Below are 13,221 nucleotides of genomic sequence, written 5' to 3'. Positions count from 1 at the left end.
TATTAAAAAAATTAAACAAAAAAAAAATAATAAAAATTAAATACAAAAAAATACAACGAACAAACTAAATGAAACTATAATAAAGTTAAATTAAATACCCACAATAAAATTAAATAAATAAAAAAAATTAAATAAAAATAAATTAAAAATAATAAAATAAAAATAAGATAATGTATAATAAGATTAAATATTCGTACAACAAAATAAATAGCCAAAAACAAAAAAATACGTACAATAATATAAAATAAATTAAACAAAATTACGAAACAATTAAATGCAATAAACGAAAAAATAGAGTAAAATAAAATAAAAACAAAATAAAATGAAATTAAATAAAACCAAATGGAATGAAATAAAGTAAAAAATGAAATACATTTAGCAAAATTAAATGAATAAACTAAATAAAAATATAATGAAGTCGAATAAAATAAATAACAAAAGAAAAAAATAATTAAATGAAAATAACATAAAACACAATAAATAAAATATAATAAAAATAAAGGAAACGAAAATAAAAAAAAAGAAATAGAATAAAATGAAATAAAATTAATTTATAAAAATACAAAAGAAAAATCAAAAAAATTATATGAAAAAATAATATAAAATAGAATAAAATAAAATGAGATAAAGTAAAATGAAATTAATGACAAAATAACAATAATAATAAAAAACATAAATTAGAGTAAGAAAATTTGAATAAAAATAAAACGAAGTAAAATAAATGAAAACAAAAACAAAAGCAATAAAAAGTAAGTATGTAAAATAAATAAACAAAATTAAAAAAAAAAAATAAAATAACAGAGAACAAAATAAATAAAATTATATATTATAAGAATAAAATGAAATAAAATAAATAAAAAATAGTGTAAAATAAAATAAATAAAAATGATTAATAAAAGGAAATAAAATAAAACAAAATTAAATAAAATAAGTCTACAAAAAAAAAAAATCAATAAAATAAAATGAAAAAATTATATAAAATAGAATAAAATGAGATAAAATAAAACTAACAAAATAAATGAAAATATTCAAAAAAAATAAATAATAAATTAGAATAAAAAAGTTTTAATAAGAATAAAACAAAGTAAAATAAGTGAAAAAGTTAAGTATGTATGTAAATAAAATAATAAAGCAAAACAAAACAAGATAAAATTAAATTAAACAGTTCAAAAACAAAAACAAATGAATAAATGAAGCAATAAAAAATAAAACCAAGGCTGTCTGTCTGTATGTATGATAAATTTGTCCAAGCCTAATGCTCTCATTTAGTCTACGAAGACATTACCTTACATTACATAATGTATTTATGTATGTACGAGTACATGCACACTTTTTAGCCAATATTAGACCAAGGTGACGTAATCAGAAGATATGTGTGACTATCCTATGTCCCAGTTTTTAATGGTTAAATAATTATTTAGAGGACCCGAAACCACAACCTATGAGACCTGAAAATTCCTAATATGATTTATATATAAATATATGATTATATATAATATATATAAATTTATTTTTAGCCAATCAAAGTTTACGATATACAACTATACGATTAAATGGTCTTTTAAAAGTGACGCCTAGATGTCAGTGGTGCGTAATTCCTAGACGGTATCCTTTTTTATACCATCTATGACATTTGTCAATTGGACAGATGTACAATTTTACGCGATAAAATTATTGAAACTTATTATGAAAGTGTTCGATCTTTAAGAACAACATATCGCAACATATCATTAAAATAAAAAACAATACTTAAATTTAATGAAAATAATAAGAATACATTTATAATAAAAAATAATAAACTAAATAAAAAAATAAAGAAAAACTAAAGTAAAACAAAAACAAAAATATGGTTTGCTCACCAATTTTGCTTCAACTCGCTGACGTTCATGCATCGCATTTAACAATTCACGCAAATGCTGATTCTCTTTGCGTAGGCGCTCCCTTTCCATGTCGCGTTCATTGATCTTTGGCTAAACAAAAGAAACGCACAAACATTAATAAATAATTTCATTTACAATAGAAAAGGCATCATTTGGCAACCAGTTCTCGCTTACCAAAAGTAATGAAATTTGCGAATTCAATGAGCTAACAATCGTATTCAGCGCATGACAAGGCACGCTTGGCTCCAGCGAGTTGGCGTGCTGTATGCGGTTAGGTCCGCAGTGTACAGGAAGATTGGTGTTTGTGTTGACTATTGCCGGAATTGTGGCCAGTGCCGTTGGTATTGTCTGCGTGGAGCTATCGACCATAGTCAGAACACTGCTCAGCTTACTGCTCAGCGTCGACTGTGACCCAGTGATAGTAATGAAAAATAAAATGGAAAAGAAGATTAGTATTTAGATGGTTTTTCGCGAGAATTGCTATGTCATACCAAAGTTTCATACGCGTCATTGACTTCCATGTGCTCTTCGGCGTGGGTATTGTTAGTGCTTGCTGTAGTTGTTGTTGTTGGTGCAGCTGTGTCCACTGCTTCTTTTTCACCGCACGCTATGGTGGCATCCGTTGTTGTTGGTTTGTCTGCTGTCTCTTCACATTCTTTCGAAGCATTCTGCTCGTTTTGCGGCTCAGTGGAGCCAGTAGTCTCCACTGCTGTAGTCTCTGCCAAATCGCTTGTGACTGTTGTGGTTGCGTTTGCTATATCATCTGCTGTTTTGTTTTCATCTGCCTCCTTCTTTTCGTCACCGCTTGTCACCTCCTCCTTTACTTCGAGCTCAATTTTTTCCTGCTTCGCCTCCTCCTTATGTGTTTGTCCAACTGTGGGATCTGCCATAAACGTACTATCATCTTCCTTAATATTTACATCCTCCTCTTTGCCAGTTACCGGCTCGCCCTCTTTATCTTCGCTTAACGCCTGCGTGACCTCGTCGGCAGATTCTTCGGGAATGCTATCCGCGCTAATTGTGCTTTGACGTTTCACCAATTCAGCTGCGTTCGCAGTTTTAGTGTTTTCCTCAGGAAGAGTCGAGTTTGTGGTCACTGCATTGGAACTACTCCTCTCCTCCTGTTGCAGTTGGTGATGTTGAGTTGTTACTGTTGCTGCTGGTGGTGGGGGCAGCGGTGGTGCTTTAAAATTGCCAGCCGGAGGTGGTAAAGGCGGCGGTGGAGATGAAGCTTTGGTAGCCTTTGACGCTAGCGACGGTGGCAAAGCCGGCAGCCGCAGCTCGTCGATTTCGCAGTAGCCATCGTCGTCTTCGTGTATATCCTCATCTAGCAATGCATTTTGCAGCACGGTACGTGTACTGGTCGGGGTGTTGGCGGTGGGTGTTTGCTGTTGTGCTATTTGCTTATTCGGCGGCGGAAGGGGTGGTGGTGTGTCTACTAATGTAGCCGCAGCTGCAACGCTGCTCGTGGCTGCTATTTGTGTTGTAGTCGAAGAGCCGGTCGAGTTCATTGTTGATGTTGAAGATGAATTCGATGAGGCGGCCGTGAGCGGTGTCAGCGGCCGTTGGCTGTGCTGATGATGCTGTTGCTGTTGCTTTTCGTGGCACTGATCGCAAACAGCCGTGGATACAGCAGATATTTCATGTTCGGGCGTCACATGCATATAATCGTTTAGTACCTCGGTTAGTGATTGTACCTGCGCGTACGCTGCCAATGCAATGTCGGCGCTGTCTTTGGGCGCTTCCGGCATCGCCGCAATGTCGACGATCTCATGAAAATGTTCCACCGGCAGCCTGAACATATCACAAATGATTTTCTGTTTCTCTAACAGGCCGTCACGTATTGACGCATCCAGACGACGGAGTCGCTCGGCCGGTGTGAGTACCGGTTCGGCGGTATGCGCCGGACTAATGCTGATCTGTATGGCGGTGGGTTCGACCAATGGCGGAGACGATTGCATCAACGTACGCGTATTGTTCGAGTTATTTGAGTACACAATGCTGGCGCTGTCGCGCTTCGAACCACTACCGAGGCTCGTGCCGCTTATATTCGAGCCAAACTCATCCGCGCCGGCACCAACATTGTGACCGTTCGCCTGACGCGCTGACTGTGTGTGACGAAGAGTTACGCTCGAATTCTCGTAGCCGCCGTTATTGTTGTTGGGTTCGCCACAACTGCGCGTCGACATTGTGCGGTTGACCGCAGACGATGACGATAGCGAAGCTGTGGAGACGGATGACAATGCGGCTGACGATGAGCCAATCGAAGGTGAGAGCTCGTTGTGACTAAGCCGCATTTTGTGGTCGGCGCTGCCAGCTGTTGAGGTGCTCTCCCGACGCCCATTTCGCAATTGTACGTTATGTTGGTCATTATTGTTATTATTGTTGTTGTTGACATTGACCGAAGTCGCCGTAGCGATGGGCATCATGGGCGCCAATGGTGTAGTCGTCACCGTGGCGGTGGCCGAAGCTGGTGGCGGCCGTTCTGGTGTGAGTTCAAGGGACTCCTTCGTATTGGAATGCGGTAAAGTGGCGATCGCTGGATCGTCGACTGGTTCATGATTGGCGTTCTTCGAGCGTGGTTTGTACTGTTCAGCGGCATCGGAAATGTGCTTGAACCATCTGTAAAGTACATAAACGAAACGAAAGGTGTATTAGTACAACTAAAACCGATTTTCATATCAAATTTATAAATGGTGGAGGAAGAACATTTCAAAAGTATAAAGAGCATTCGAACTGAGCTTTTAAAACGTAGTAAATATTATATCTAAGACTTATAAGCTACGCATAAACTAAGAAATCTATCTGGTTATATGTTTTTCAGAAAATTCTTACAAATAATTTTCACATTTTTATGCACTACCTTGACACCAACGACGCACGTCGACCGCCACTCGAGCCGTTGGCGCTGCTGCCACCATTGGCGGTGGCCTCATTGAAGCTGCCACGTCGGCGTTCCTTTTTGCTTTGCCCTTTGCTCGGCGTCACATTGAGACTATTATTGTCGCCGGAATTGTGGTGGCTGCTATTTTTCCCGCTCGATAGTAGTAATGAACCGTTGCAAAGGCTTTTGCGGCGCACACCACTAAAAATGTCATCGGGAGAGAGGAAATTCATGTTCACGTGCTTTGTTTGCGGTTTAACAGCGGTTAAGCGTTATTGGCTCCCGGAAAGTATTGAATTTGCGCACAGTTAATTATGTTGAAAGAAAAGCACAAAACGAGTAGAACACACAGAAGATATACAGCGAAGGCTGAAAAACTTCACTTTTTTATTTTAATTTCAGTAGTGAGCTTCATTTCAGGCGTTCACATATTTGGGGGCAAATGTTCTTTTTTGTGGAAAGTTTAATTAAATATTTAGTTTTTTGTGTTTATTTTTCTAACACGCGAGTTTAAGAGGAATATCTGTGATGAAAGTTTAGAAAATTAGATAAAATTACACAGACATGAGTTTTTCTTCTTCATTGGCAGTTAGCAGTTTTGGGGATTCTGATATGGCACTCAGAAGTCAGTGTCGTTGAACAAACAAGTATGAGTTTTCGCCCGCAACAGTCCACCACCTCCCACTAAAATTCTCATAAACATATTCGAAATTTCTGGATTTCACGCACACTCAGAGATGGATCAGACTCGACATAGTCAACCCACGCGTCTAATTTGTGAAGTAAAAGTTATCTGTATGAGAGTTGCTGAATTCAATTGATCTGTACGCTGCGTAGTTATAGCAGAATACATCGCTAGAGACAGTCGGTTCACTGAAACTACACAGCTTTAAATCTGGTCAAAGACTTTTACTACAGCGACATTTCCCAAATATTTATAGGGAATGTTTCATCATGTTACAACAATCGTTAACGTTTGGCACAGTCAGCGATGCCGTAGTTTCACGTTCCCTCGACAGTCGGCTCAACGTAACCGGAACGATCCGGATTTATATCCGGCCAAGGACTTTCACTTCAGCAGCATTCCCCGTATATGTATGGGGAATGTTTGTGCTGTTACAACAACAACATGTCGTATGAGCTCATACTACAAGGAGGCGCAAAATAAATTAATAATTTTTGCAAATGACGTCGCTGACGTTGCTGCAGTATACAAAGGAACACGCAATGAAGCGCGTAAAGGCAAAAATATAAACTTCCAGGACTCAAACATTTTTTTTTTTAGTAAAAAGTTATTGAACAACAAAATTGGATGAATAATTTTGCGCCACCTTGTATATACAAATATAAATTTCCGTTTGTCTCATTTGCAATCAATTGGATGATTAATTCTGCGCCACCTTGTATACAGCCATGAACAGATAAATAACACAAGTGTGAACCTTACATGCTAAGTTAAGTTTTTAGTATGACCTTTGCTTTGATCAAATAAATTGGTTTGTTTACATTTATTGCCGTTATTAAGCTTACATTTATCCGAGGAATTTACCGTCTTTTTTCGATGGAATTTTTTGCGTTCTATTTTATTTATGCTTATTGCTGTTTTGAAGTGGACACAAAAATGTCACATTTTAACTTGTTCAGCGGAGAGTAAAACTTTAATATTGTTTCAGCGATTTTTAGTATAATTTTTTGTTTCTTAAATAAAATTTTAAAGTAATTACTAAAAATGTGACGTGAAAACATTGCACGCCAAGGAAAAGAGCTCTTATATGCCGTATGAGTCAAAACGGAAAAAACTATGCAGAAATAGCTGAAATGATGATGTGCTCTCAGAAAATGGTTTATAATGCTCTTAATTTAGTTAAAAAAGATTCATCCTACTAAACAAAAAAACGGAAAGAAAACCAAAGCCGCGAAAAAACTGATGTTAATGTGGATAGAGCTATAATACACAAGAGCAAAGCAGATCCTTTTAAGTCGGCACGGCAAATATTGCTTGAAATAAACCTAGAATCTGGTCTACAGGTGTCCAGAAAGCTTGTAAGAAGGTGACTTAACTTGTATGCCGAACATCAGATCTCAGCTACCCAACATTATCCGCACGGTTATTTGCTCATTAGGTCCGAAGCGTCTGCTTTTTGATGTGGTTTTTGCAGCGTTAGCATAACTGACTCATTTTTTCTTGAAAAATGAATACATCAATAAATTTAAGGCTAACGAAGAGTTATGTTGACCAACTTTTTTTTTTTACCACATTGAAGAAGTGTTAAGCACCCACAACTCGTTCGATAGTTGTGTAAAGTCATTTGGCTTCCACAAAGCCGATTCGATTCGATCCCATTAGACTATTTTTTGTAAGATACGGGTAATAATCGATTTTATGTCGTTAATCCTCGACAGTCTGCGATAGTGAAAAACAATATTTTTCACACCATTGCTGCCATGGGGGGAAACCATCGGAAATGTGTTGCAAAATTGGCTTGATAGTATAAGCTATGTACAAGTATAACCTCAAATATAGTATAACCAAAAATAGTAAATTTTGCACTTCTAATCTCGAGTATCTTGAAAACTTTATGTTCCTAGGGGCTTGGGATTGAGTTCAGATTCGGATTCAGTACGTCAAAAACCTTCGAAAGAGCATAGCCCTTGGTGCTTGGTATCAAAAATTTGTTTCGACCTTTGCAATCATATAAAAATATCTCAGTAGAGATACTAGAACATGTAAGGAAGGCAATTTTAGCTACAGACAATATTTTTAAAAATTTTCTCAATTGCAGTGCAATGCAACAAGTTGATATATTTTCTAATGCCAGTTGAGTGAATGTACGAAAACAACAGCTCCAAGTTCAGCAGGGTTTGATTTATTTAAACAAAAATAAAAACAAGAAAAAGCAAAAACATCATCAACTACACACAAATAAATGTACATTTACTTGCTATAAAATCAAACAGCTTTGCGCCGAATTAAAATATAAATTGTATTATATGTAAGTATGAGTGCATGTGGAATGGGCCCGCAAAATACCCTCACATTCAGACTCCCCTCGGCAGTTGTAATAAAAATGATCAAAGTGAAAATTGTGCGCAATCACATTTTCGACCAAATTCCCAACAAATGTAAACGAGATGACGAGCAATAAAGGAAACAGACGGAAATTCTCTTTGTCAGTTTGCATACAAATACATGCATGGAATCAAATATTTATGAAGTTGCAGGATTTCTGGATGTATGCACCTGCACATGCATACATACATAGTTACCATGAGTGAGTCATGTGGAAATACGTTGTTGAAAAAAATTTAGGCGTACGTGTGCACCCACAACCAAAACAAAAAAATACATTTTTTTCGCTGCCATTGTAAAATTTATTATATACTAAGACTTACGCCAATTTATTTTGGAAATATATTAAGATTTACGTGAGCTGGGCTGTTTTCAAAATATCCCCAAAACTCGGGGGCTTTTTAAAGCAAAATAAATGTTTCCAAAAAATAAACTCATGCCCGGTTTCATCAAACCATTTTAAATTTATTAAAATTAAAATAGCAATTAAATATAAGATTTAAAATAGCAAAGTTGCGTGTTGAAATTGGATAACTTTAAATTTTACCAGCCTGATAAATTCCAAATAAATTTTAAAATTGACTGGGGAGACCAGGCATGCGATGATAGAAGAAGTTTAAAAGGTCTGAATAAATATTCAGATAAAAATAAATAAAAATGTTCATCAACGGAATCAAAATGTTGAGATTTTTGATGCTATTTTTGACTTTTTTGGAAGATAAGTAGGTTTAAGTAAAATTTAAGTGATCCAGCAAAATCTTGAGCGATTTAGACTTTTAAGAATTAATTGGAAAGGTAATTCTCCATCCTTTTCACTCCTTAGAAAATTTAGCACTTCACGCACTAAACTTTCTGCTATAATATTATTTTAATTCTGTTGACAACAGTTTTAAGCATTTGGAAAAAATATAAAAAAATTATTAAAAAAAATAAAAGAAAAGAAATTATTAAAAAAAGTATTATAATAAAATATTTTTTTATTAATAAAACTAATATAATTTTATTTTTATTTATAAATTATTTTATTTTTACAAAAAAAAAAAATATTTATAAAAAAAAATAGTTTATACGAAACACAAAAATACAAAAATAAAAAAACGATTTTCAGAGGTTTTTCAAATTGTAAATTTTAATATTTTTCCGAAGTATTTTGGCAGAAGTCTTAAAATATGATACATTTTAAAATTTCGGGTGCAAAAACGGTACCGAATTTTATTTTATATGGAAAATGATGAACCCCCTAATATACATAGGTACATACGCGTACGTATGTACGAGTTCGACTGTTTGCACAAACAGCAGTGCGAGTGATTAAACGCATTTTTATTTACACAAATATGAATTTATGAAAAGTTAAACAAATAAATGCAGTGAATTGTAAATAAAAGAATTGGAAGCTGTGGCAGAGCTAAAATATAAAACAAAAAGAGAAATAAAATCAATCCATATAAAAAAGCGAATAAATTAAAATCAGTATAATTTTGTTGAGCAGTGCAAGAAATTAAATGCACATAAAATTCACCCACGCCTGCGATTATCTTTTCTTCTTCTTAATCTGCCAGTTATTTGTGATAATCTGTATGAGAATTATTAATGCATAGAATAGCCTTTAAACACGCGAGTTATGCGGCTGTCTTAATGTAATTCCTTAATTCATCCATTCATTGCCTAACGTTGTCACAGTTCAATGGACGCATTTATCTACGCTATAACGTTTCAGCTTTCACTAAGCTCTGGCTAAAGGGAGGTAGAGTATTTGAAGAGGGTCTTTCAAGTGAGAGTGTCTTTTTTGCAGCTGTTATAGTTCGACACTGTTTTTTTGGTTTTTTGACAGATGTTATGCACTAAAGTGAGTTGATTCTCGCACTAGAAACGTATAAAAACAACTAAAATCTGCTAGAAAAACGATAGATTTGGGAAAATTGACAAACTAGCAAAATTGTGAATATTTTCGGTCGTCCAACAGAATCAAGAATACAAAAGTTAATCGAACAATTTAAGTCGAATACCGAAATTTGCCAATTGCATGGCGTGCACACTATCAGGATATATGTACTGACGTTATGGGGTTTCAAAAAGGATGGCGTAATATCCCGGACAGCCAGCGAAACAATTCATTTATGGCAAATGAAATTACCAGGAAGAATTATCTCACGCTTAATGCCTTGGGAATACTTTATGTGGCGTCATCTCAAAAATAGAGCTTATGTGAATAGACCAGAAACTGTGAAGAAAAGTGAAACTTTGAAAGATAACATTCGGTGGTGAGTAACTGTCGAAAAAAATGGAACCCACATTATGCGTAAATGCCATTGGAAATTCCAATAAAGGAAACAACTTCTGTGAGCGAGCATTTGGAAAATATAATTTATTATTCATAAATTGCGGATTTTCTACTTCGTACGCCAATAAATATATACCGAATTGCTATTCGAAATTATGTATTTAATTTTGAATTTAAAAAAGAAAGTCGAACTTAAAAGACCCTGTAGGACGAGTAATAGCAGCAGCTAATGAACAATTCAATCATCATTTGATTTGAATTACTTTCAATTTGGTGACCCTACGCATGTGAGTTTGTGTGTGATTGTCAGCGTAGAGATATCTGTACACTCCCTTCTCCCAGTCATTATTTTAAATAGGCTCGCAATCAAGTTTAGTCAAGCTAAGCAAAGTGTTGTTAAGTTAAGTTAAGTTAAGTTAAGTCAAATTAAGTTAAGTTAAGTTAAGCTAAGTTTAGTTTAAGTTTTATATTAAACGTAAATTGTAAATAAAATGGTCTTTTGCGGCTAAAATTAAAGTAAAGACATACATTTCTTGTAAGATGCTTAGTAGTATGATGCATCTGTATGGATCCTCACGTCTATTACTGTACATACCTACAGGTACATACATTTAGCCTACGGTGGTAGCTGCCACCTGAACATTTTTAATATCTATTATCTATATTTGTCTATTTTTATAACAACAACAAACGACATCTCATTGACAGTAGGGTGGACACAACACAGTTGCAGACTGTGTCTTTAATGATAAAGTAAGCGATAATTGAATTTTTCAGGCTTAAATTGCATTAAAAATATTTGCATTAATTTATGTTTTAAATACTGAGCCCACATAGAGAAATAAATGAAAAATCATGCCGTTGAATGTCTCTGCATGTTGTCATACTAACATAATTAACATACTTTACTACGAGGGTAAGAGTAAGTGCACTTGCACTGAATTGCTATCGGTAAGTATGTATGTATATACATATGTATATGCAACCGTGTGTTGGCCTGCAAAGTGAAAGCATTCATTAGTCGTAAATATTTTTACATTTGCCTTTTTAATTAAACATTAAAAGGACAACGCTCAATGACAGATGTGTAATTTTTATTTGCAACCAAATCAATACTACGACATTGATCAGTCGTTTAGCGTGCATACACCACTACACGCATATGTATATGAATGAGCTAATTACAAAGTACGAGTATTCTAAAAAAATAAATGAGGCTCAGGCCAGCTAGAATATGATTATTTGCGTTAGCTTACGTTTGTTAGAAGCCTCTAACGAAACTAAATTATTTTTCACTCGCTCGTATTTTTCAACGCAAGTAGGACCTTCCTTCTTTTTTCGTCCATTGTAGAGAGTGCATAAAACAAATGAAAATAAAAAGTGGAGAATGGAGAATGCGATTTCCTACAGGCAGACATAAATGAGACGTTGAACCTTATTTCGTGGAAGGAATTGCCTCTGCCGTCGTAAAACACATTACTTATATACAATACATGGTCATATTTCTATAGTCCGTAGCAGTTGCGAAAAGGTTCATAAATTTTTCGAGGAATCTTATTCACGACTACTCATGTATGCCTGTTTTATGCATGATTTACGCCATATGAGTACAAAGAACAAGAGAAATCGAGCTTCACTACGTACTCGAGTGCCAACTTAGTCGAAGGTAGCGAGAAAGAGTGAAGAGGGAGTTGCAAAAAGGACTCTAAAACGAGATGCTTCAGTCTTGCGTAAAATGACTCAATACAAACAACAAATCCTCCTCTATGACCCCACACAGTATTATTTTGATATCTCTCAAACTGATTCGTAACATCAAAGAAAGTAAAACTCCATAAGTGCCTTAGAACAGCAGGACATACGAAAATAGCGGACATTTGGTTAGTCAGTGCATTAATAAAAATATGGCACTGTTCTTTGTTTTGATTTATTTTTCGCTCCCTACTTTGCAAATAGTGTTGTTGTTGTTAATGCTGTTATAGAGGTGCTGATTTGTTTTTAATTATGGACCAATTTAATTTGAACCTTCAATGTTTTTGAATATGAAAATATACTACCTTATATAAGGTGGCGAAAAATTAATCAGCCTATCGCAAGATTTTTAATTTTTGCAAATAGCGTTATATGCCAACTATATTTGACACTTGTAAACTAATAGCAGCTACAGTATAGAAACAATGAAGCGCTTAAAAATAAAGATTTTCATCACTCAAAACAATTTTGTTTTTTATTATATAGTAAAAACTAATTTGAAATAGAAAATGTTGAATATTTAAATAAAACAACACATACCCCGTTTTACTTTTTTCGCCGTTTTTGACCAATAATATGGAAAACAGATTTTGTAAATATGTATGTATACAAATTGGAATGAGAATATATGAGTAATAATAATTTCTAAAAATCTTTTTAATATACTACAACAATAAAGAAGTTATCAAACATCAAAAACTTTAAACGCGAATATCTCCGAACGCAATTGTGGCAGAAGTGCTTTTATTTCATCTAACTCTTCAAATGGGTGCTGGTGGAAGTTTTACGCTTAAGGAGGTGGTGGTAAGGTATTTAAGCTTTTTGCTTGCATTTTGATTTTTTTAATTTGTATTGTATGAACATTTCAAGTGGATTGAATCGAAATTGATGAAGTTATGAGTTTTTGATAGTCCATTGTTAAAGTCGGGTTTCTGCTCCTGCTCAATTTTAACCCTTAAATCCGTGTTGTTGTTCATATACAACGAACTGAAAACTCGCTCTTCCAATCATTTAGTTTAGTTTTCTTCTCTTTAGTCTAAATATAGTATAAGCTTGAAATATTAAGTTGGTAGGTAGGTCTGGTGACTACCACTGTGACATACTTAGACCTGTCGTAGGTCCATTGAGCTACCACTGGAATTTTTTCCTTACACTATGGGATCTCTTTTGAACCATCCTGTGGCTTTTATAAACGAGCTTAACTCCGTTAGTTTAAGATGTGTTATATCCGCTTCATCTGTTAAAAATGCACTACCAAGGGTGTAAAGTCTTCTTCTAGCTAATCCTTCACATTTACAAAGGAGGTATATAATAGTTTCCTCCTCTTCTTTGAAATATTAGGAATATTTAT

General features: G+C 34.6%; 2 protein-coding genes across 7 annotated transcripts in view; one reads left to right on the top strand and one right to left on the bottom strand.

Moving 5' to 3' along the window:
* The window catches only part of LOC128867898 (uncharacterized), a 192,645-nt gene that overhangs the window by 3,494 nt on the left and 175,930 nt on the right, over nucleotides 1-13,221 (bottom strand). For all 6 annotated transcript variants that reach the window (XM_054109491.1, XM_054109495.1, XM_054109494.1 and 3 more), the window contains 3 exons: nucleotides 2,372-4,502; nucleotides 2,055-2,285; nucleotides 1,860-1,970 (listed from right to left, as the gene is read on the bottom strand). In XM_054109491.1, the coding sequence (XP_053965466.1) occupies nucleotides 1,860-1,970; nucleotides 2,055-2,285; nucleotides 2,372-4,502 (2,473 nt within the window). The remainder of the gene's footprint in view (nucleotides 1-1,859; nucleotides 1,971-2,054; nucleotides 2,286-2,371; nucleotides 4,503-13,221) is intronic.
* LOC128867899 (WD repeat-containing protein 19) overlaps nucleotides 1-13,221 on the top strand; it is a 53,646-nt gene that overhangs the window by 26,014 nt on the left and 14,411 nt on the right. The gene's annotated exons all lie outside the window — the stretch shown is intronic.

The sequence above is a fragment of the Anastrepha ludens genome, chromosome 6 (assembly GCF_028408465.1).
Source record: "Anastrepha ludens isolate Willacy chromosome 6, idAnaLude1.1, whole genome shotgun sequence".
NCBI classification, from domain to species: Eukaryota; Metazoa; Arthropoda; class Insecta; order Diptera; family Tephritidae; genus Anastrepha; species Anastrepha ludens.
This window is presented reverse-complemented; position numbering and strand designations above follow the sequence as displayed.